General features: G+C 44.1%; 1 protein-coding gene across 1 annotated transcript in view; it reads right to left on the bottom strand.

Moving 5' to 3' along the window:
* LOC147698460 (serine/threonine-protein kinase Nek5-like) overlaps positions 1-20,248 on the bottom strand; it is a 1,208,702-nt gene extending 1,188,454 nt beyond the window's left edge. Inside the window, exons 1-2 of the mRNA XM_086936245.1 lie at positions 20,180-20,248; positions 7,093-7,212 (exon numbers count right to left, since the gene is read on the bottom strand). Of these exons, the coding sequence (XP_086792371.1) occupies positions 7,093-7,212; positions 20,180-20,200 (141 nt within the window). The 5' untranslated portion in view covers positions 20,201-20,248. The remainder of the gene's footprint in view (positions 1-7,092; positions 7,213-20,179) is intronic.
* Positions 20,249-20,657: the final 409 nt, after the last annotated feature.

The raw sequence follows: 20,657 nt of genomic DNA, 5'->3' as shown, positions 1-20,657 counted from the left end.
GATATGGACTCAGGCAGGGGGGTCCGTCTTGAATCCCTGCTGTTACCCCACATATTCGAAGAGGTGTCTTCTCCTCGTGTGGTCCCCTTTCTTTCGGGGAGGTGCACAACCCCGCGGCAGGACGGCCACGTAAATATGTAAGCTCCAGGATGTGTCCATCAGTTTGGTTAGCACTCGACCAACAGCAGCAGAGAGTCGGACTCTCTTTAAGGTACAGGCGGTTGCCGCTTGAATCACTCCGTGCAGGTGTGCCTGACGCGTTTCGAAAGCTCCTCAGCTTTCTCTTCAGAGGCTTTCACGGAGATTCGCGCTCCCAATTTCAACAATGCACGCCCTCCAATGGGAAGATGATGTTGGCTGAGCATTGTGGGAGCGGTAGTTCTTAAAGATGCAGATATGGACTCAGGCAGGGGGGTCCGTCTTGAATCCCTGCTGTTACCCCACATATTCGAAGAGGTGTCTTCTCCTCGTGTGGTCCCCTTTCTTTCGGGGAGGTGCACAACCCCGCGGCAGGACGGCCGCGTAAATATGTAAGCTCCAGGATGTGTCCATCAGTTTGGTTAGCACTCGACCAACAGCAGCAGAGAGTCGGACTCTCTTTAAGGTACAGGCGGTTGCCGCTTGAATCACTCCGTGCAGGTGTGCCTGACGCGTTTCAAAAGCTCCTCAGCTTTCTCTTCAGAGGCTTTCACGGAGATTCACGCTCCCAATTTCAACAATGCACGCCCTCCAATGGGAAGATGATGTTGGCTGAGCATTGTGGGAGCGGTAGTTCTTAAAGATGCAGATATGGACTCAGGCAGGGGGGTCCGTCTTGAATCCCTGCTGTTACCCCACATATTCGAAGAGGTGTCTTCTCCTCGTGTGGTCCCCTTTCTTTCGGGGAGGTGCACAACCCCGCGGCAGGACGGCCGCGTAAATATGTAAGCTCCAGGATGTGTCCATCAGTTTGGTTAGCACTCGACCAACAGCAGCAGAGAGTCGGACTCTCTTTAAGGTACAGGCGGTTGCCGCTTGAATCACTCCGTGCAGGTGTGCCTGACGCGTTTCGAAAGCTCCTCAGCTTTCTCTTCAGAGGCTTTCACGGAGATTCGCGCTCCCAATTTCAACAATGCACGCCCTCCAATGGGAAGATGATGTTGGCTGAGCATTGTGGGAGCGGTAGTTCTTAAAGATGCAGATATGGACTCAGGCAGGGGGGTCCGTCTTGAATCCCTGCTGTTACCCCACATATTCGAAGAGGTGTCTTCTCCTCGTGTGGTCCCCTTTCTTTCGGGGAGGTGCACAACCCCGCGGCAGGACGGCCGCGTAAATATGTAAGCTCCAGGATGTGTCCATCAGTTTGGTTAGCACTCGACCAACAGCAGCAGAGAGTCGGACTCTCTTTAAGGTACAGGCGGTTGCCGCTTGAATCACTCCGTGCAGGTGTGCCTGACGCGTTTCGAAAGCTCCTCAGCTTTCTCTTCAGAGGCTTTCACGGAGATTCGCGCTCCCAATTTCAACAATGCACGCCCTCCAATGGGAAGATGATGTTGGCTGAGCATTGTGGGAGCGGTAGTTCTTAAAGATGCAGATATGGACTCAGGCAGGGGGGTCCGTCTTGAATCCCTGCTGTTACCCCACATATTCGAAGAGGTGTCTTCTCCTCGTGTGGTCCCCTTTCTTTCGGGGAGGTGCACAACCCCGCGGCAGGACGGCCGCGTAAATATGTAAGCTCCAGGATGTGTCCATCAGTTTGGTTAGCACTCGACCAACAGCAGCAGAGAGTCGGACTCTCTTTAAGGTACAGGCGGTTGCCGCTTGAATCACTCCGTGCAGGTGTGCCTGACGCGTTTCGAAAGCTCCTCAGCTTTCTCTTCAGAGGCTTTCACGGAGATTCGCGCTCCCAATTTCAACAATGCACGCCCTCCAATGGGAAGATGATGTTGGCTGAGCATTGTGGGAGCGGTAGTTCTTAAAGATGCAGATATGGACTCAGGCAGGGGGGTCCGTCTTGAATCCCTGCTGTTACCCCACATATTCGAAGAGGTGTCTTCTCCTCGTGTGGTCCCCTTTCTTTCGGGGAGGTGCACAACCCCGCGGCAGGACGGCCGCGTAAATATGTAAGCTCCAGGATGTGTCCATCAGTTTGGTTAGCACTCGACCAACAGCAGCAGAGAGTCGGACTCTCTTTAAGGTACAGGCGGTTGCCGCTTGAATCACTCCGTGCAGGTGTGCCTGACGCGTTTCGAAAGCTCCTCAGCTTTCTCTTCAGAGGCTTTCACGGAGATTCGCGCTCCCAATTTCAACAATGCACGCCCTCCAATGGGAAGATGATGTTGGCTGAGCATTGTGGGAGCGGTAGTTCTTAAAGATGCAGATATGGACTCAGGCAGGGGGGTCCGTCTTGAATCCCTGCTGTTACCCCACATATTCGAAGAGGTGTCTTCTCCTCGTGTGGTCCCCTTTCTTTCGGGGAGGTGCACAACCCCGCGGCAGGACGGCCGCGTAAATATGTAAGCTCCAGGATGTGTCCATCAGTTTGGTTAGCACTCGACCAACAGCAGCAGAGAGTCGGACTCTCTTTAAGGTACAGGCGGTTGCCGCTTGAATCACTCCGTGCAGGTGTGCCTGACGCGTTTCGAAAGCTCCTCAGCTTTCTCTTCAGAGGCTTTCACGGAGATTCGCGCTCCCAATTTCAACAATGCACGCCCTCCAATGGGAAGATGATGTTGGCTGAGCATTGTGGGAGCGGTAGTTCTTAAAGATGCAGATATGGACTCAGGCAGGGGGGTCCGTCTTGAATCCCTGCTGTTACCCCACATATTCGAAGAGGTGTCTTCTCCTCGTGTGGTCCCCTTTCTTTCGGGGAGGTGCACAACCCCGCGGCAGGACGGCCGCGTAAATATGTAAGCTCCAGGATGTGTCCATCAGTTTGGTTAGCACTCGACCAACAGCAGCAGAGAGTCGGACTCTCTTTAAGGTACAGGCGGTTGCCGCTTGAATCACTCCGTGCAGGTGTGCCTGACGCGTTTCGAAAGCTCCTCAGCTTTCTCTTCAGAGGCTTTCACGGAGATTCGCGCTCCCAATTTCAACAATGCACGCCCTCCAATGGGAAGATGATGTTGGCTGAGCATTGTGGGAGCGGTAGTTCTTAAAGATGCAGATATGGACTCAGGCAGGGGGGTCCGTCTTGAATCCCTGCTGTTACCCCACATATTCGAAGAGGTGTCTTCTCCTCGTGTGGTCCCCTTTCTTTCGGGGAGGTGCACAACCCCGCGGCAGGACGGCCGCGTAAATATGTAAGCTCCAGGATGTGTCCATCAGTTTGGTTAGCACTCGACCAACAGCAGCAGAGAGTCGGACTCTCTTTAAGGTACAGGCGGTTGCCGCTTGAATCACTCCGTGCAGGTGTGCCTGACGCGTTTCGAAAGCTCCTCAGCTTTCTCTTCAGAGGCTTTCACGGAGATTCGCGCTCCCAATTTCAACAATGCACGCCCTCCAATGGGAAGATGATGTTGGCTGAGCATTGTGGGAGCGGTAGTTCTTAAAGATGCAGATATGGACTCAGGCAGGGGGGTCCGTCTTGAATCCCTGCTGTTACCCCACATATTCGAAGAGGTGTCTTCTCCTCGTGTGGTCCCCTTTCTTTCGGGGAGGTGCACAGCACCGCTCCCACAATGCTCAGCCAACATCATCTTCCCATTGGAGGGCGTGCATTGTTGAAATTGGGAGCGCGAATCTCCGTGAAAGCCTCTGAAGAGAAAGCTGAGGAGCTTTCGAAACGCGTCAGGCACACCTGCACGGAGTGATTCAAGCGGCAACCGCCTGTACCTTAAAGAGAGTCCGACTCTCTGCTGCTGTTGGTCGAGTGCTAACCAAACTGATGGACACATCCTGGAGCTTACATATTTACGCGGCCGTCCTGCCGCGGGGTTGTGCACCTCCCCGAAAGAAAGGGGACCACACGAGGAGAAGACACCTCTTCGAATATGTGGGGTAACAGCAGGGATTCAAGACGGACCCCCCTGCCTGAGTCCATATCTGCATCTTTAAGAACTACCGCTCCCACAATGCTCAGCCAACATCATCTTCCCATTGGAGGGCGTGCATTGTTGAAATTGGGAGCGCGAATCTCCGTGAAAGCCTCTGAAGAGAAAGCTGAGGAGCTTTCGAAGCGCGTCAGGCACACCTGCACGGAGTGATTCAAGCGGCAACCGCCTGTACCTTAAAGAGAGTCCGACTCTCTGCTGCTGTTGGTCGAGTGCTAACCAAACTGATGGACACATCCTGGAGCTTACATATTTACGCGGCCGTCCTGCCGCGGGGTTGTGCACCTCCCCGAAAGAAAGGGGACCACACGAGGAGAAGACACCTCTTCGAATATGTGGGGTAACAGCAGGGATTCAAGACGGACCCCCCTGCCTGAGTCCATATCTGCATCTTTAAGAACTACCGCTCCCACAATGCTCAGCCAACATCATCTTCCCATTGGAGGGCGTGCATTGTTGAAATTGGGAGCGCGAATCTCCGTGAAAGCCTCTGAAGAGAAAGCTGAGGAGCTTTCGAAACGCGTCAGGCACACCTGCACGGAGTGATTCAAGCGGCAACCGCCTGTACCTTAAAGAGAGTCCGACTCTCTGCTGCTGTTGGTCGAGTGCTAACCAAACTGATGGACACATCCTGGAGCTTACATATTTACGCGGCCGTCCTGCCGCGGGGTTGTGCACCTCCCCGAAAGAAAGGGGACCACACGAGGAGAAGACACCTCTTCGAATATGTGGGGTAACAGCAGGGATTCAAGACGGACCCCCCTGCCTGAGTCCATATCTGCATCTTTAAGAACTACCGCTCCCACAATGCTCAGCCAACATCATCTTCCCATTGGAGGGCGTGCATTGTTGAAATTGGGAGCGCGAATCTCCGTGAAAGCCTCTGAAGAGAAAGCTGAGGAGCTTTCGAAACGCGTCAGGCACACCTGCACGGAGTGATTCAAGCGGCAACCGCCTGTACCTTAAAGAGAGTCCGACTCTCTGCTGCTGTTGGTCGAGTGCTAACCAAACTGATGGACACATCCTGGAGCTTACATATTTACGCGGCCGTCCTGCCGCGGGGTTGTGCACCTCCCCGAAAGAAAGGGGACCACACGAGGAGAAGACACCTCTTCGAATATGTGGGGTAACAGCAGGGATTCAAGACGGACCCCCCTGCCTGAGTCCATATCTGCATCTTTAAGAACTACCGCTCCCACAATGCTCAGCCAACATCATCTTCCCATTGGAGGGTGTGCATTGTTGAAATTGGGAGCGCGAATCTCCGTGAAAGCCTCTGAAGAGAAAGCTGAGGAGCTTTCGAAACGCGTCAGGCACACCTGCACGGAGTGATTCAAGCGGCAACCGCCTGTACCTTAAAGAGAGTCCGACTCTCTGCTGCTGTTGGTCGAGTGCTAACCAAACTGATGGACACATCCTGGAGCTTACATATTTACGCGGCCGTCCTGCCGCGGGGTTGTGCACCTCCCCGAAAGAAAGGGGACCACACGAGGAGAAGACACCTCTTCGAATATGTGGGGTAACAGCAGGGATTCAAGACGGACCCCCCTGCCTGAGTCCCTATCTGCATCTTTAAGAACTACCGCTCCCACAATGCTCAGCCAACATCATCTTCCCATTGGAGGGCGTGCATTGTTGAAATTGGGAGCGCGAATCTCCGTGAAAGCCTCTGAAGAGAAAGCTGAGGAGCTTTCGAAACGCGTCAGGCACACCTGCACGGAGTGATTCAAGCGGCAACCGCCTGTACCTTAAAGAGAGTCCGACTCTCTGCTGCTGTTGGTCGAGTGCTAACCAAACTGATGGACACATCCTGGAGCTTACATATTTACGCGGCCGTCCTGCCGCGGGGTTGTGCACCTCCCCGAAAGAAAGGGGACCACACGAGGAGAAGACACCTCTTCGAATATGTGGGGTAACAGCAGGGATTCAAGACGGACCCCCCTGCCTGAGTCCATATCTGCATCTTTAAGAACTACCGCTCCCACAATGCTCAGCCAACATCATCTTCCCATTGGAGGGCGTGCATTGTTGAAATTGGGAGCGCGAATCTCCGTGAAAGCCTCTGAAGAGAAAGCTGAGGAGCTTTCGAAACGCGTCAGGCACACCTGCACGGAGTGATTCAAGCGGCAACCGCCTGTACCTTAAAGAGAGTCCGACTCTCTGCTGCTGTTGGTCGAGTGCTAACCAAACTGATGGACACATCCTGGAGCTTACATATTTACGCGGCCGTCCTGCCGCGGGGTTGTGCACCTCCCCGAAAGAAAGGGGACCACACGAGGAGAAGACACCTCTTCGAATATGTGGGGTAACAGCAGGGATTCAAGACGGACCCCCCTGCCTGAGTCCATATCTGCATCTTTAAGAACTACCGCTCCCACAATGCTCAGCCAACATCATCTTCCCATTGGAGGGCGTGCATTGTTGAAATTGGGAGCGCGAATCTCCGTGAAAGCCTCTGAAGAGAAAGCTGAGGAGCTTTCGAAACGCGTCAGGCACACCTGCACGGAGTGATTCAAGCGGCAACCGCCTGTACCTTAAAGAGAGTCCGACTCTCTGCTGCTGTTGGTCGAGTGCTAACCAAACTGATGGACACATCCTGGAGCTTACATATATATATATATATATATATATATATATATATCAATTTACACAGTTTGAAAGGTAATGCAAATGGAGTTATCTGGAAAAGTGATCTGGAGAATGATATGAAGATCTACATGCTATCCTTTTTTTATCATTAAAACACTTTTCTACACCACAAAATACCGAATGACTGCCAGATACGCTGAGAAAGTTCCTTGAAGACAAAGATATACCGACATTCAATTCCTCAAATCACAATTTTTCATGGTATTACGATCAAGCTCTCAGAAACTTTCATTTACAACCTTTACTTTGAAACGGTCACACAGATATATTGTTATTTGGTGGTCTTCTATAAGAAACATAAGACCATGAAAGAAACGGAGGTCCTCTCCCACATTTAAAAATAACAAGAATTTCACAACAATTTCGAGAAGTATTATTAATGAAGGCAGAATTCTGTTTGTGTTTATTTCACCTGTTCCTTATCTCCATTCTTCATGATTGGTTGCTGTTGTTGATCCATTGGCTGCTCTTGCTTCATTTCTTGCTGGGGGAAGTGGTTATTGTGATGATCAGCAGTGGATGGACGAAGTCCCTGTACATGTGAAAGAAATTTGTTTGTAAGAAATGGTATTTGCAAGGAGAACATTTATATTTTTAGATGCATCTATCTTCCTTGCTCATTTATCTCTTCAGTCATCTTTCCCTATATCACCCAAAAAATAAACCATGAAGAAACACAGTGGCACTACTGGGATCATTTAGACCTAAGCTGCACTGCAAGCGTTACAGCAACATGGTTTTGTGCCCATTTTTGCACTAATACCTATCATGACCAGAGTGCAATTTCATGGTAATAATGTACTGAAAAAGTAAATAACCACTATGAAGCCAAAAGGCCTGGATATTTCAAATGTGATTGTGTGGGTGAGTGGGAGAATTTGATAATGAGCCAGCGTTTGCATGAATATGGAAATGCATTGAAGGATAAATAAGAGAATGAATGCATCATTCTGTATAAGGTGAGTGAATTCATTGATGGTGGAATATGTAAATGCACTTAAATTTTGGCTTGATGAATTTGTGAGTGCTTGAATGGATTAGTGAGTGAGAAAAGGCACATTAAACCATTCTTACCGTTTGAGGCTTTTAAGAGCAGCAGCTATAGTGTTATAAAAATATAGAAAATTATCAATATCATTGCAGTGCAAATTTTACACAGGGGCTGTGTACAGTCATGCAAAAAAAATCCACAATATATATATGTAAAGAATTATGAAAATGATGCTGTCCCAAGAGTGCCTATAATATGTTAAGAATTATGCCTGTTGCTTTAATGCAAGCAGTACAGTGCAGTGGGTATCAATGTGCCAAGTATGCCCACCATATGTCAAGGAACTGTGACTAATATTGTTGTTTAGATTTTTCCCATCACTCAATAATCTTTAATACATACTCATATTTGTACCATTACTAACATTCTCTTTGCATGTTTAGATGTGTTCCTTTGCCCAATCACTTAGTAGTTCTGGGTGCATGTTCAGATTTTGACCATGAATCATTGATGTTGACCTCTTTTCAGGCTTACATTCAGAGATATGGAGTAGCGGGTCAGGTTTTCACCATCACTCATTAAGCCAAACAATTGTTCAGATTTGCACCATATCTCAGTATTCATTAGAGAACATTGAGATTTCTACCATCATTCACTAATCACCAGTAAATAGCCATATTCGCACCATCACTCAGTTATACTGCAACATTCAATTTGAACACACCAACAAAAATGACACATTTGCTAATGCAACAAAATCCATTTTATACCTATATGTCACATACTCAAGAAAGACACCACTGCCCAATTTTCCTTAAATAATGATTTTTTATCTGCTCTTTTCTCCATATTGCTGCCAGTTGCACACAGAGACAGTGCCACAGGTTGTTACTTCATGTTATTCTGAAGTCATCAGAAAGAGTGCAGGACCTCAGATCATTATTAGATGTCTGTAATCCCATGGCATGTTTGGTTTGTTCTGTATGTAAGGTAAGTGTATGGTGTACTGACATGAAGTGTCTGTGTATGCATTGCTGGAAAGGAGCATGCTGTAAAATGTGGAGAGTGGATGTTGTGATAATGTGATGATGAATGGAAAGCTGGTATCTCTGTGTGATGTAGCTTGTGGCTTGATTACAGCTAGAGTTTTATATAGCGCGAACTAGACCCGAGACATCAAGTATAAGAGCGCTTTACATGAGCACCAGTTTCGTTATAGAAAGACACATTCCTTTTTGTTAGGCACAGGGAGATTAAGTGATTTGCTCAGAATTACAGGATGTTGAGAATGGATCCCAAATAGGATGTGATGGTAACCTGTGGGCCTAACATGACAAAATAACTCACTTCCTACCAGGGGGCTTCACACTATGTGAAACCCCTACCCTCCAACTCCAACACAACTTTTAGCGACAAGGATAAGCAGCAGAAAGTAAGCAATACTTGCTGTCAATGATACAAATGTCTCTAAAGTCAGCAGGTGGGATAGTTGGCTACCAGATGCCTGGCAAACTCAGAACCATGCAATAGTTGGAGTGTGAACAGAAGGCCACTCACTCCATTCTGCAGCATCTCTTGCAGAAGGTCCTTCGGCTGCTGAAGCAAGGAGCCTCTCAATATGACAGGTGATAGACAAGCTTCTTTTTTCAACAATGTATAAGCACTATTTCAATGTGTATAGCTGCACAGTACTCCTTTGAGCTGATACAAAATGTGCAATACCGTTATACGAGCAATGGCTGAAGAGGGCTGACTGTTGGATTTTGTAATTAGAATGTGGGTGCGTGAGCCACCCTGGCAACCATTGCTCAGGTGGAATGAGAATGTTGGGGGTGTACCTGGCAGTTGCTGGGTTGTTGATCTCTGCCGGTCGCATTGATGTATCTCGGTCAAAAAATCCTGAGCAAATATTGCTTAAGGAAGAATATAAATCTGTGTGGGCAGTTCAGGGTGGAAGTTGGAAACAGCTTTTCCTGAAGTATTCAGTGAAAAATTGGGGAGGATCAAAGGATTCTGTCACCGCTTAATTTTGAAGGATGGGGACCAGCCAGTAGTCCAAAAACCCAGACAGATACCTCTTGCGATGAGGAGGGAGTTGGAGCAGGAAGTTGAATACTTATGCCAACAGGGTATAAATGAACCTATAAAAAGCTCCGAATGGTTAGCCCAGGTGGTTTTGGCCAGGAAGGTATTGACTTAACGGACCTGAATGAGAGGATTTCGGTGCAAAGATGTCACTTGCCCAATATCACTGAAATGTTAAGATCGTTTAAGGGTGGCAAAATTGTTTCGACTTTGGACATGTAGTCCGCTTATCATCAAGTCACCTTGCACAAGGAGAGCCGCCATCTGACGTCATTTATTTCTTCTTCTGGTGCGTACAAGTTTAAGAGAATACCTTTTGGGTTGGCATCAGCTTCTGCAGTATTTCAGAGGGTCATTGAAGTGATGTTTGTGGGGGTTCCGGATGTGAGGTGTTTTCAGGATAATATTTTAGTGTATGGGAAAAACATTGAGTCCCATGATGAGAAGTTTTGTCCATTTTGACAGATGGGGGTTACGCTTAAGATAGAGAAATGTAGGTTTGCTGTGGACGCTGTAGCCTATTTTAGGTTACAAGTTGTCTGCTCGAGGTGTGGAACCAAAGGAGGATCTTGTTAGGGCTATCAAGGAGTTTCCGTCCCACAGAACAAGTTGCGCTCCTTCTTTAGAATGTTGGAGTTTTATGCAAGGTTCATTCCGAACTGCAGTGGGAAAACACAGTACATGAGAGGGTTGTTGAAAAAGAATCAGCAGTTTGTTTGGTCCATAGAGCATGAAAGGGAATTTCAAGATGTCAAATGTGAACTTGGGAATGCCATTGCCCTTCAACCTTTTGTTGCCAAGGAACCATCAACTGTGGGAACTGATGCCAGTCAGCATGGTGTGGGTGCTGTGCTGTTGTAGAAAAGGGAAGGCTGGGAGGTAGTTGTATCGTTCGCATCTAGGGCATCGACAGAAGTGGAGCCGACATACCCAGTTATCGAGAGAGAAGCTTTCGCCTCCTGGTGGGGAATGGGTCATTTCAGGAACTATTTGTGGGGTTTGGAGTTTATCATTCGCATTGACCAAAAGTCTTTGTTGAATCTGTTTACTACCAAGGGTCCTAGACATGAAGAGGAGGATCTGGGAGTTGTTCTGGTGGCCGGGAATGGATCGGAGTGTAGAGCATTTTGTCAGGGAGTGTGTGGCATGTGACAAGACTAAAGTGACTTTTTCCAGTCCGGTTGAAGCAATTCCTGTTCCAGATAAACCATGGTTTGAGTTAGGGTTGGATATCATTGGGCCCATGTATGTTCTGAATGAACATAGTATATATGGGTTGGTGCTGGTGGATAATGGCACAAGTTGGCCAGAGGTCCAGTTCATGAAATCAGCTAACACGAGGGAGGTGCTGGCCTTTTTATAATCCTTGTTTTTTAGGGAGGGTGCCCCAGTTGAATTGGTCACGGGCAAGGGTGCAATTTACATACAAGGAATTTCAAAGATTTATGTATCATTGGGGAATAAAGCATATTACTACTTCTCTTTATCATCCCCATAGTAATGGTTTAGTAAAATGCTACAACAGGATCATCAAGGAAAACTTTCAATTTTCAGTGGCTATTGGTTTGAAATGGGAGAAGGAGCTCATGGATTTGTTGTGGGCATTGCGCACTACTCCATTTGCTACCACCAATGTTTCACCTTTTGTTCTGTTGAATATAGGGTAGCTGCTAACAAAAAGGTCAGACATTGGATGAATGATTTCAAAGTGTTACATGTTAAACTTGAGCGTGTCAAGGAGAACTGAAAGAAGGCTCAGAGAAAGTATGCCAAGGCAGATTCTACAAAAGGAAGACGTCAATCTCTTTCTAACAAAGGGTATTGGGTGAGAGTAAAACTACCAGGTATTGTGGCGAAGGGTCATTCCAAGTTCTCCCAGCCACTGGAGATTGAGGTAGTCAAGGAAAATGTGGTGAAGCTAAGTGATGGCAAAAGGTAGAATAAGGAAAAATTGTCCAAGCAAATAGCAAAATGCAGTCAAGGGAATGAACAGTTTAATTGTGCCTCTGGAAACTCACAGGTCTAGAATATAAACTCAGGAAGGTCTGTGAGAGTGAGGAAGACACCTTCTCATTTCAAGATTATGTCAGTGTCTGAGGCAATTTAAGAGGCAATGTGTCATTTCAATGGGAATGTAATTTTGCTTTCTTTGCAATATGTTCTTCTGCGTACTTAATAGACGACAACACATTGGGCATGGTAATATAATTTTCTTGTTTATCAATTTGAATTTTTTTGTTGTTGTTTACTATAAAAGGAAAGATGTGTTGGGTTCTGTACATGTTTCAACGGTGGGCCATAGGAAGTAGAGCGCCCAAACTAATAAGGACTTTATTGGACTATTATAGAAATATCTCACCAGTGCATACTAAGTATTACCCTCACCGTCGTTTAGTTATTGATTGTTTTAGGAGAGTATAGCATGGGAGAAGTGGAATGTTTTTAATACTTTGATTAATCATGGAGGATGACCGGGAGAAATTGGCGGCGGAACTATTCCAACAGAGTAAAAATACTAGTGCTAGTGTAAGAAAGGATCCACCCACTAGCAGCTTAAAGGAAACATTTCTTAAATTAAAAAAGCCTAAGAAATTAGAATTATCAAAATGGTGGGATGGAGTGACCCTTAAAAATTACATTGATTTAAAGAGAATACCAAGAGGACTCAGGATATTGATTGTCTCCACTTTCGATGACCTCGATGAGGATCTTCTGAAAGAGCAGGAAGAAAATGTATATGCTTCTTCATTCACTATGATGCATATATTAATTAAAAATGCAGATAGAAAAGTCGAGAAACTTAAAATACAGATTGTGGAATTTGAAAAGGAAATTAAGGAAATTAATTTGACTGAATTAACTGACAAAAATGATGGCATTTTAAAAGAAGTTATCAGTAGACATCAACTACAGATTAAGGATAAAAAACTCAGTAAAATCAGACGATACGAAAGGGATTATAACCAAAGAAGAGTCTTCACATTTGCCAAAGGATATGATGAGGTGGCCAAACCAAAACAAACAGTGATAACTGGGGTGCAGGGCGAACTAATTTCAGTTAATTATAGCAGCTCCAGCATCTCATCTACTGATGAGCCACCCCCATTGGAAGCAGGAGGAGGTATACCATCCAAAAGCTCTTCTTTTGCCGAGGAAATTTTGAGATTCAAAAGGGGAAGGAAAAAAGGATCTGCAGCACAAGAAGGGGGCGGAAACATAGGAAGTATCAGAATAGGGAAAGAAGTCCGGACAAGGTCAGAAAATAGATAGCCCGATTTGTGTTATACATTTGAGCAATGGTGGGGTTGAGACTCTGGAGGTCATAAATCTTTCGGATAGAGTATTGAAAGACAATGAATTCCTTGTTTTGAAAAAAGGATTGTCATTTTGCCCAAAAAATGTGTGTAATTATACAGATTTGGAAATAGATTTGTTTAAATTTTCAACAAAAATGAAATTAAAAAGGTTTTTTGCCACAATGGAAAAACCAATGAATGTGAGATCTATTTTTAGGTGTTCTGAGATGACTAATTCTTGAACTACAAGATGTTCACTTGCTGATGTCAATAACTGAGGGTGAGGGTTTGGGAGTGGATTATGTAGCCACTATGCTGAATATCTCAACTGATTATAGTTGTTCAAGTGGTTTAAGACCAAAATGTAAATTCACACCTCAGGGTATACAGTGTGCTGCAATTGATTTGTATGTTGAAAAAACCTTGGAAAAATTTCATAAATTAGAGGATCGAGGACGTAAAGGGTGGAATATCAATTTGACACGAGAAGAGCGAGTGGCATTAAGGGATTTGATATCTGATGACGGGATAGTGATTCGAGAAGCCGACAACGGCAATTAGATGATACTACATGCTATGTGAAGATTCAAGGGAATCCTATAAGAGAGGCGTCTAGACGGATTACTGAGAAATTATTTACATGGAATGAAGAAGGTTTACTTGATGAAGCAGAATACAAGTACCTAAATGTGGCCAATCCTACATATCCTTTGATCTACATCTTGCCTAAAGTGCATAAATCTAGAACGAACCCTCCAGGGAGACCAATAGTCTATGTAACGGAACATTTGTCGGAATTTGTAGATTCTTTCTTAAAACCTTTAGTAGTTAATTTACCATACTACATAAGGGATACTATGGACGTCTTGAATAAGTTGCAAGATGGTAAATGGGAGGAAGGGCTGATTCTAGTTACACTAGATGTAGTAGGATTGTATACATGCATAGACAATGAGAAAGGAATACAGGCTTTGAATCATTTTTTGGGAAGCCATAGTGCGAGTGTTAGGGACCATTCAAAAATGTTAGTGGAAATGAGTATGTTGATTTTAACTAATACATTTTTTCTTTACGAAGATGAATGGTTCCATCAGATCAGGCGATCTGATGGAACCTATTTATGGGTTGGTTTCAGAGGCAGCATGACTGGAGCCGAGGAGCATCCAAATGGACAGATCATATCTTATTTTGGGTTTGTTTCATTGACGACATTTTAATGATATGGAAGGGTACTCAAATTGAACTGATGGAATATTTTGATTACGTGAACATTAATGATTTTAATGATGCTTTCATTATGAATCAGAATGCCAAAAGAATAGATTTTTTGGGCGTAGAATTGCTCGTGGATGGGGACATGATTAAGAGTAAACTATATAGAAAAAGTACTGCTACTAATTCCATACTAAGAGCAGATAGTGCCCATCCGGTGTCAGTCATTAGAGGAATCCCCTTTGGGGAAATGATCAGAATAAGCAGGAACTGCAGTAAGGATGATGATTTTAGGACTGAATTAGATCAATTTCAATTAAGGCTTCAACAGAGGGGCTATAGGAACAAAGATTTAATAAAAGCCAGGGAGAGAGTAATGAATGTTAGGAGACAATCTACCCTGGAACAAAATCGTAAAGACTCCTCCAAAGCATGACTGGCATTTGTAACTAAATATTGTGCACAGAAGGATAACATCTTTAAAGCTTTGGGTAATTGGAAATTGTTGAACGGTGTACCAGGTTTGATGAATTTGATAAGTGACAAACCAGGGGTGATTTTTAAAAGAAGTCCGACAATTAAGGAAATGGTTACCGGGAACTATATAGAGCCCATAAAAACAGGTGACTCCAATTGGCTACCTAAGCCTCCAAATGGATTCTATGTCTGTGGAACATGTAGCCTTTGTGGTTTAGGAATTAATAGAACAAAGGATGTTTCATATAACACCAATCGAAGATATGTTATCAAGGAGTTTATCAATTGTAACAGTATTGGGGTAATTTATGCTATTGTATGTGAATGTAAAAAAGTGTACATTGGTAGCACTAAACGCATGTTCAAATTGAGAATACAAGAACATAAGCGTGCTATTACCAATCATGATGGTAGATAACCATTACATCAGCATATTAGAGAAAAACATAGCATGCAGGATAACATAATGTTCCATGGTATCCAAAGGATTATTCCTAGAAAAAGAGAGGGGGATTGGGAACTGAGTATCAGGCAGCAGGAAGCCAGATGGATAAGTAGGTGTAGGACTGTGACTAAAGGTTTGAACAGTGACACGGAGCCTCATTATTTTCTATAGTGAAATCATTAGTACATATATTGACGGATATATGGTAATGATGCTTTATGAATGGAGTGATATCCTTATGATGATCTAATGAGTATTCTGGGGTATTTTTTTTGATTTAATGTAAATCATACAAGTAAAGTGGTTGGATGATTGTATAACATATGGGGACTGTAGTTGATGTTGGAGAGAAGAGAGGTGCACTTTGGGTAATAATTAGGGAATAATTGACATGCTTCAATTGGAAATTAACATGTTTACGTAGTACTCAGCATCGGAACCGTTTAGAAGTGATATACGTTTTTGAGTGGTATCACCAGAAATTGATTATATTGATATTTTACACACATATAACATAAATTGACAGGGTGTGACTGGTGGGGCTAGGAACCTTTGAGAGTCGGAATGTAGATACAGTTTTTCCCTGATGTAGGCAGGGTAGTCATATATTCGGGTCTAAGATAGATTACAGATTGTATTAATAGCAATAATGTATATACGTTTAGCTTAAATTGGGCCATTTTAAAGACTAAGTTTGAAGGTTGTGGGGACTTTATGTTAATAAAAAAAGTGCAATATTCGGTTCTGAACGAGTCGTGATAATTGGCAGTGATCGTTGGTAATATTGAAAAGTTTTAAAGAGTAACGGGTCATTAGGAACATAATATATACACAGGTTCCTGAATCATTATATAAGGATCGAGACCGTATAGCTTTGAGTTGTTAGATGGTATTTAATATGTGGATCGGCAAGAAGCTGATTGTTAGGAAAAGGCTCTCATGGGATGCCTGTTTTCACCCGAATTGTAAATAATGTGGTGGTGAATTATGATTGGACAAAGAAGTGTTTCCGGTAGGAAAGAACAGTGAGGAGCTGAAAGAAGGTAGAGGACCAGAATGGGAACCAGGTGTTTGAAAAATAGAGTGTATGAATGGACAATATTGGTATTTCAGGACAAGAGAAATCCTGATTGAACGCTGCCATAGCGGACCGCATTGGAAAAAGTTGTGTTGTTAATAGGGAATGGAAACGCGCAAACGGGATTGGTGGTTGGAGTGTTTAAAAAGAAGGAATGGCGCGGGTTTGAGTTTACAGCAGATTTATCAGGATCTGCTGTCAGCGACGCTTCAACTTAGGAAGTGGACATTTTGGAGACTGAGGTGAGAATTAGATAAAGGGGTTTGAATATATTTCACAGGTGAACACTGTTACTATCTTAGAAACAGTATTCTGATGCGAGTGTTCTTCTTATTATGTTATATTATGGCAGACTTATGTTGGAATAAGAGTTCAGGACACTTAATCACGGAGCCAGGAGTATGAATAATTAGGATTTAAATTGTGAGAATTATGATTATTTGTGTTTGACTAATTGGAATTAGGACTTGGGCTGTTCTTGAACTAAAGTATGGGATCGGAATGATTGGAACAAAGGAATATTGATTAGGGATGAATTCCAGTTTATAACTGTAGGATAGATATGAGGTTATTTGAACCACATCATCGTTCGCATAATTGTTATTGGTAACAGGGCAGCTCTTTTACTATATAGGGGTTCCGGTTTTGAAAAGCAATAAAACAGAAGGATAATATTGATAAGGTATTACTTGGGTTGGAATTGGATTAGTTGTACTTGATTAGGGTGAAGAATACATTATTGTGCAAAGTGAAGAAGGATGCAATACCAGCATTTATAAGCTGTATAGTTTGATGAGGTATCTTCATTTTGGATCGAAGGGTGTATTGTTTGAATATCATGTGATTTGGATGAGCATGGGGGATATGTTGACATAGTGGGTGGATAATGTATTACACAATTTCAGTATAGAATGTTATGTGGGCAGGATGATTATGGGTATCCAAAAATGGTTTAATATTATTATTATAATATTGTTCTCATGGAATGATAAATAGTTATTTGCTGATATGCTAAGAACTGGATTGGGATTTTTTTGTTCTTTACTTTACAGCCCTGATGATGTCCTAAGGAGGACAAAACGTGTAGGCTGTTCTTGAACTAAGGCTGTTCTTTTTGTGTTAAACTATTGATCTGGATGAAATAATCATTGCATTGGATTGATGAACATTTATGTTGGAATTTGGATTTTGAAATTTTCTTGCTTCGAACTGTAAAGAAATAACTTTTGATGAAAAAAGAAATTAAAAAGAAAAAATCTGACACGGACTTCAATATTTGATTGGTGATTTTTTGTGGACTAGACGCTCCTTACATCACTATTTTTGTGTTGGGTTCTGTGTCTAGAATGTGGGCGCGTGAGCCACCCTGCCATCCATTGCTCAGATGTAATGAGAATATTGGGGGTGGTCCTGGCAGTAGCTGGCTGGTTGTTATCTCTGCCGGTCACATTGATGTATCTCGTTCAATAAACCCTGAAGCACTTACCTGCGAGTCCCGTTTTCATTGGGACTTTTCACCAACCTAAAGCCCACAATTTGTGTATTTATCAGGAGCAGCTCCTCCATGAGAGCAGAGGAGCGTCCCTTGCTCCTAAAAACAAATGCCCCATGGCAGCTCAAAAATAAAATGGTAATAAAGTTTATTTATTACCATTTTATTTTGAAGCAACCCGTCCTGAAACCAGTGTCAGAACAGGGCGGGGCCAGTGCTGCCAAGTGGCAGCAGGGAGCGCTGCACTTATGTTTAAAGTGTGCATGCCTCTTTGTCTAACCGTCTTGCGTCGTGGAGGAAAGACATGCGCATTTTAAACTTCTCTAACCTAGCTGTCATAGAAAGCTAGGTTAGAGAAAATGCAGGCCTCCAGTGCTCTTAGGAGGGCTGCAAGAGGCCGCTCCCTCCAATCCTGATGCTTCTCTCATGCTGAGAGACGTGCAAGGATTGGATAGTAAAGTTTCCTGGTCCGGAGCTTCCAGGAGCGAAGACACCTGAGCAAGAAGGACGTCGTGTGGCAAGTCTGCAAGGTAAGTGACTTTTTTTTATTAATCTTAATGCCACCTGTATGTTGTCCACCCCACCCTTGCTGTCAGATTTCAGTTAGAGACTCAAGACCTCGCTCTTCAACTAAGTCCAGCAGGTCAGTGCCTGGATACCCTCGCTAGTGATATCCATGCTCTACAAATACTGATTGATTGATGGATTGATTGATTGATTGATGCAATGGTTTGATACGCCACTGTCATATACCCCCGAGTCCGCCTGCCACCATTTATAAGATTGAAGCTGTCCAAAAGGGACAACTGCCTCTTTGTGACTTGGATGCCGCACCACGCCCGGTGTTGATATCTGTTCAATCATTTGTTCAAAGATTTGCATGTGCAGCTGTAGTTCAATGATTTATATTGACACAACTGTGATCTCAAACTATTTATATAAGGCAGTTCGAATAGGAAAAATTTGTGGACGCGCATTTCATACTCCGTCTTTGTGATTTGGGAATTGGCTGCAACAGGCATTTGGCGAGACGGTAAGATCTTTCTGACTTACGATAGGATCTTTTATTAGGGATAAAAGGTCACTGGTACAAGGCACGTTTTGATACAAGACAATATCAACTCACTACACCTTGCCCAAAAATGCATAGAAATGTTTTGGTATTTCATCTTGGGTTTTCACTTAATGTTGAGACTTAATCAAGGTGACATCACTGCAGTTGACAATCAAGTTGCTTCTCAAATGCCATCGTGTCATAGGGATGCCATCCCTAACCCCATATCGTCTTAGACCTGAGTGGGTTAAGGCTTGCTGCAGTCACAACAGACTAAGAAGTCAACTCACTCTGGGGATATGGACCAGGGGCAGGGGCTGTACTGTCATCTATCCTCATGTGTGCTCAGGTCACCAAAGACTGAAGGAACGGGAGGGAAGGCAGATGCTCGCTGCCTGCTGTAAGGTTACCATTCATCCTGTGGATTTTCAAAGGTTAGGGGAGAGGTGAGGTGGGGTGCTGCTGCACTATCTCCAATTCTCTCTTCCCCTGTTGCTGCTGGGAATGAGAGATCCAAGAGTAGCAGGGGAAAGGAGCTAACGCCGGGTAGCCGGGTAGCTGCTCTGTCATTGTGGTAGAGCTGGTGTGGTGTGCAGTGGCGCTCACCGTTCTGCTGTATCAGATTCACTCTCTGCTTCAGGAAGGAGAAAAGGAGAACGTAGAAGGAGGGGAACGGTATGATAGGTGGGTATGTATCATTGTTTGTGGGTGAGTGTGGAGGGAATGAACCAAAGAGAGGCACATGGTGGGTGGCAGTAAGACAGGTCAGGCTTGCAAATATTTCCTCGTAGATAGGGGTATGGAGAGGAAGTTGGGGACATGAGAAATGCATAACCAAAATGACAATAAACTGATTAGAACAAATGGAAATGGAGAGGCAGTTGGGTGGACAGAAGAATGACAAGAGCCTAGATATTTTTAAGGTGCAGAAGAGCATCAAAAGGGTGGTTATATGTATGACTACATTACCTCTACTCACCCCTTACTTGCTTAGTCCTGAATGTAGGTCAGTGGTTGTATGGAAGGAAAATCATGGTTGGCTTACACAACATAAAACTGGACATGTGTAAGTATCAAAAAGAGAGTGTTTTCCAACTCGACTGGAGTAACACTCTCACAGTCCAGGAAGCATCTCTGCTGGAAACAACACCATTTTTGATAGTTCAGTGTGCACAAAATACATAGCCAGAGGGACCACTTTTCTATTACGGGAGCAGCTCTTAGAAAGTGTTAAATACACAATGGCAGAGTACAAATTTGAAAACAATAGATCAATACACTGACCAATTTACATAATTAATCTCTTCAAGCCCTGGAATCGAATAGCATGTTGGGCTCACCATTTCTCTGCCATTCAGTGTTTACTTACCAGCTGCTTTTCAACTTTCATTTTATACTGGTGCGCTTCCCACCGTCTCTGGAGATAATCTGCACACCTGTATGGAGAATATTTTAATATGTTTGTAATAAACCATTTTATTTCAAAGTGGCAGCCAACCGGCATTGGGGCTGCAGAATTAGCCATATAATCAATATCATTTACAGTTTAGCCTCTATAGAATCATGCCTTCCAATTAGTACTACTAAAAAGAACTTTGCTGATTTCTCTGTAATTGCCACCAGGCTTGTACATTTCTTCACCCAGCGTTGTCCAGTTCACCCTCACCAGTCATCACCCAATGGCTGCAATAATCTCTACCAACATTTTGGATTCAGTTTTGTTTCAGAATAGGACTCGTGGGGCCGGATCACAACACATTTTTGGAAGGCTCTAACTCATGTCCTTGGTAGTAAATAAAACAATGCTTAGTGTAAACACTTTTTACCAATGTATTATGAATAAGATT

Source organism: Lissotriton vulgaris, chromosome 8, assembly GCF_964263255.1.
Source record: "Lissotriton vulgaris chromosome 8, aLisVul1.2, whole genome shotgun sequence".
Taxonomy (NCBI): Eukaryota; Metazoa; Chordata; class Amphibia; order Caudata; family Salamandridae; genus Lissotriton; species Lissotriton vulgaris.
The sequence above is the reverse complement of the archived record's forward strand: the minus strand, read 5'-3'. Positions and strand labels throughout refer to the sequence as shown.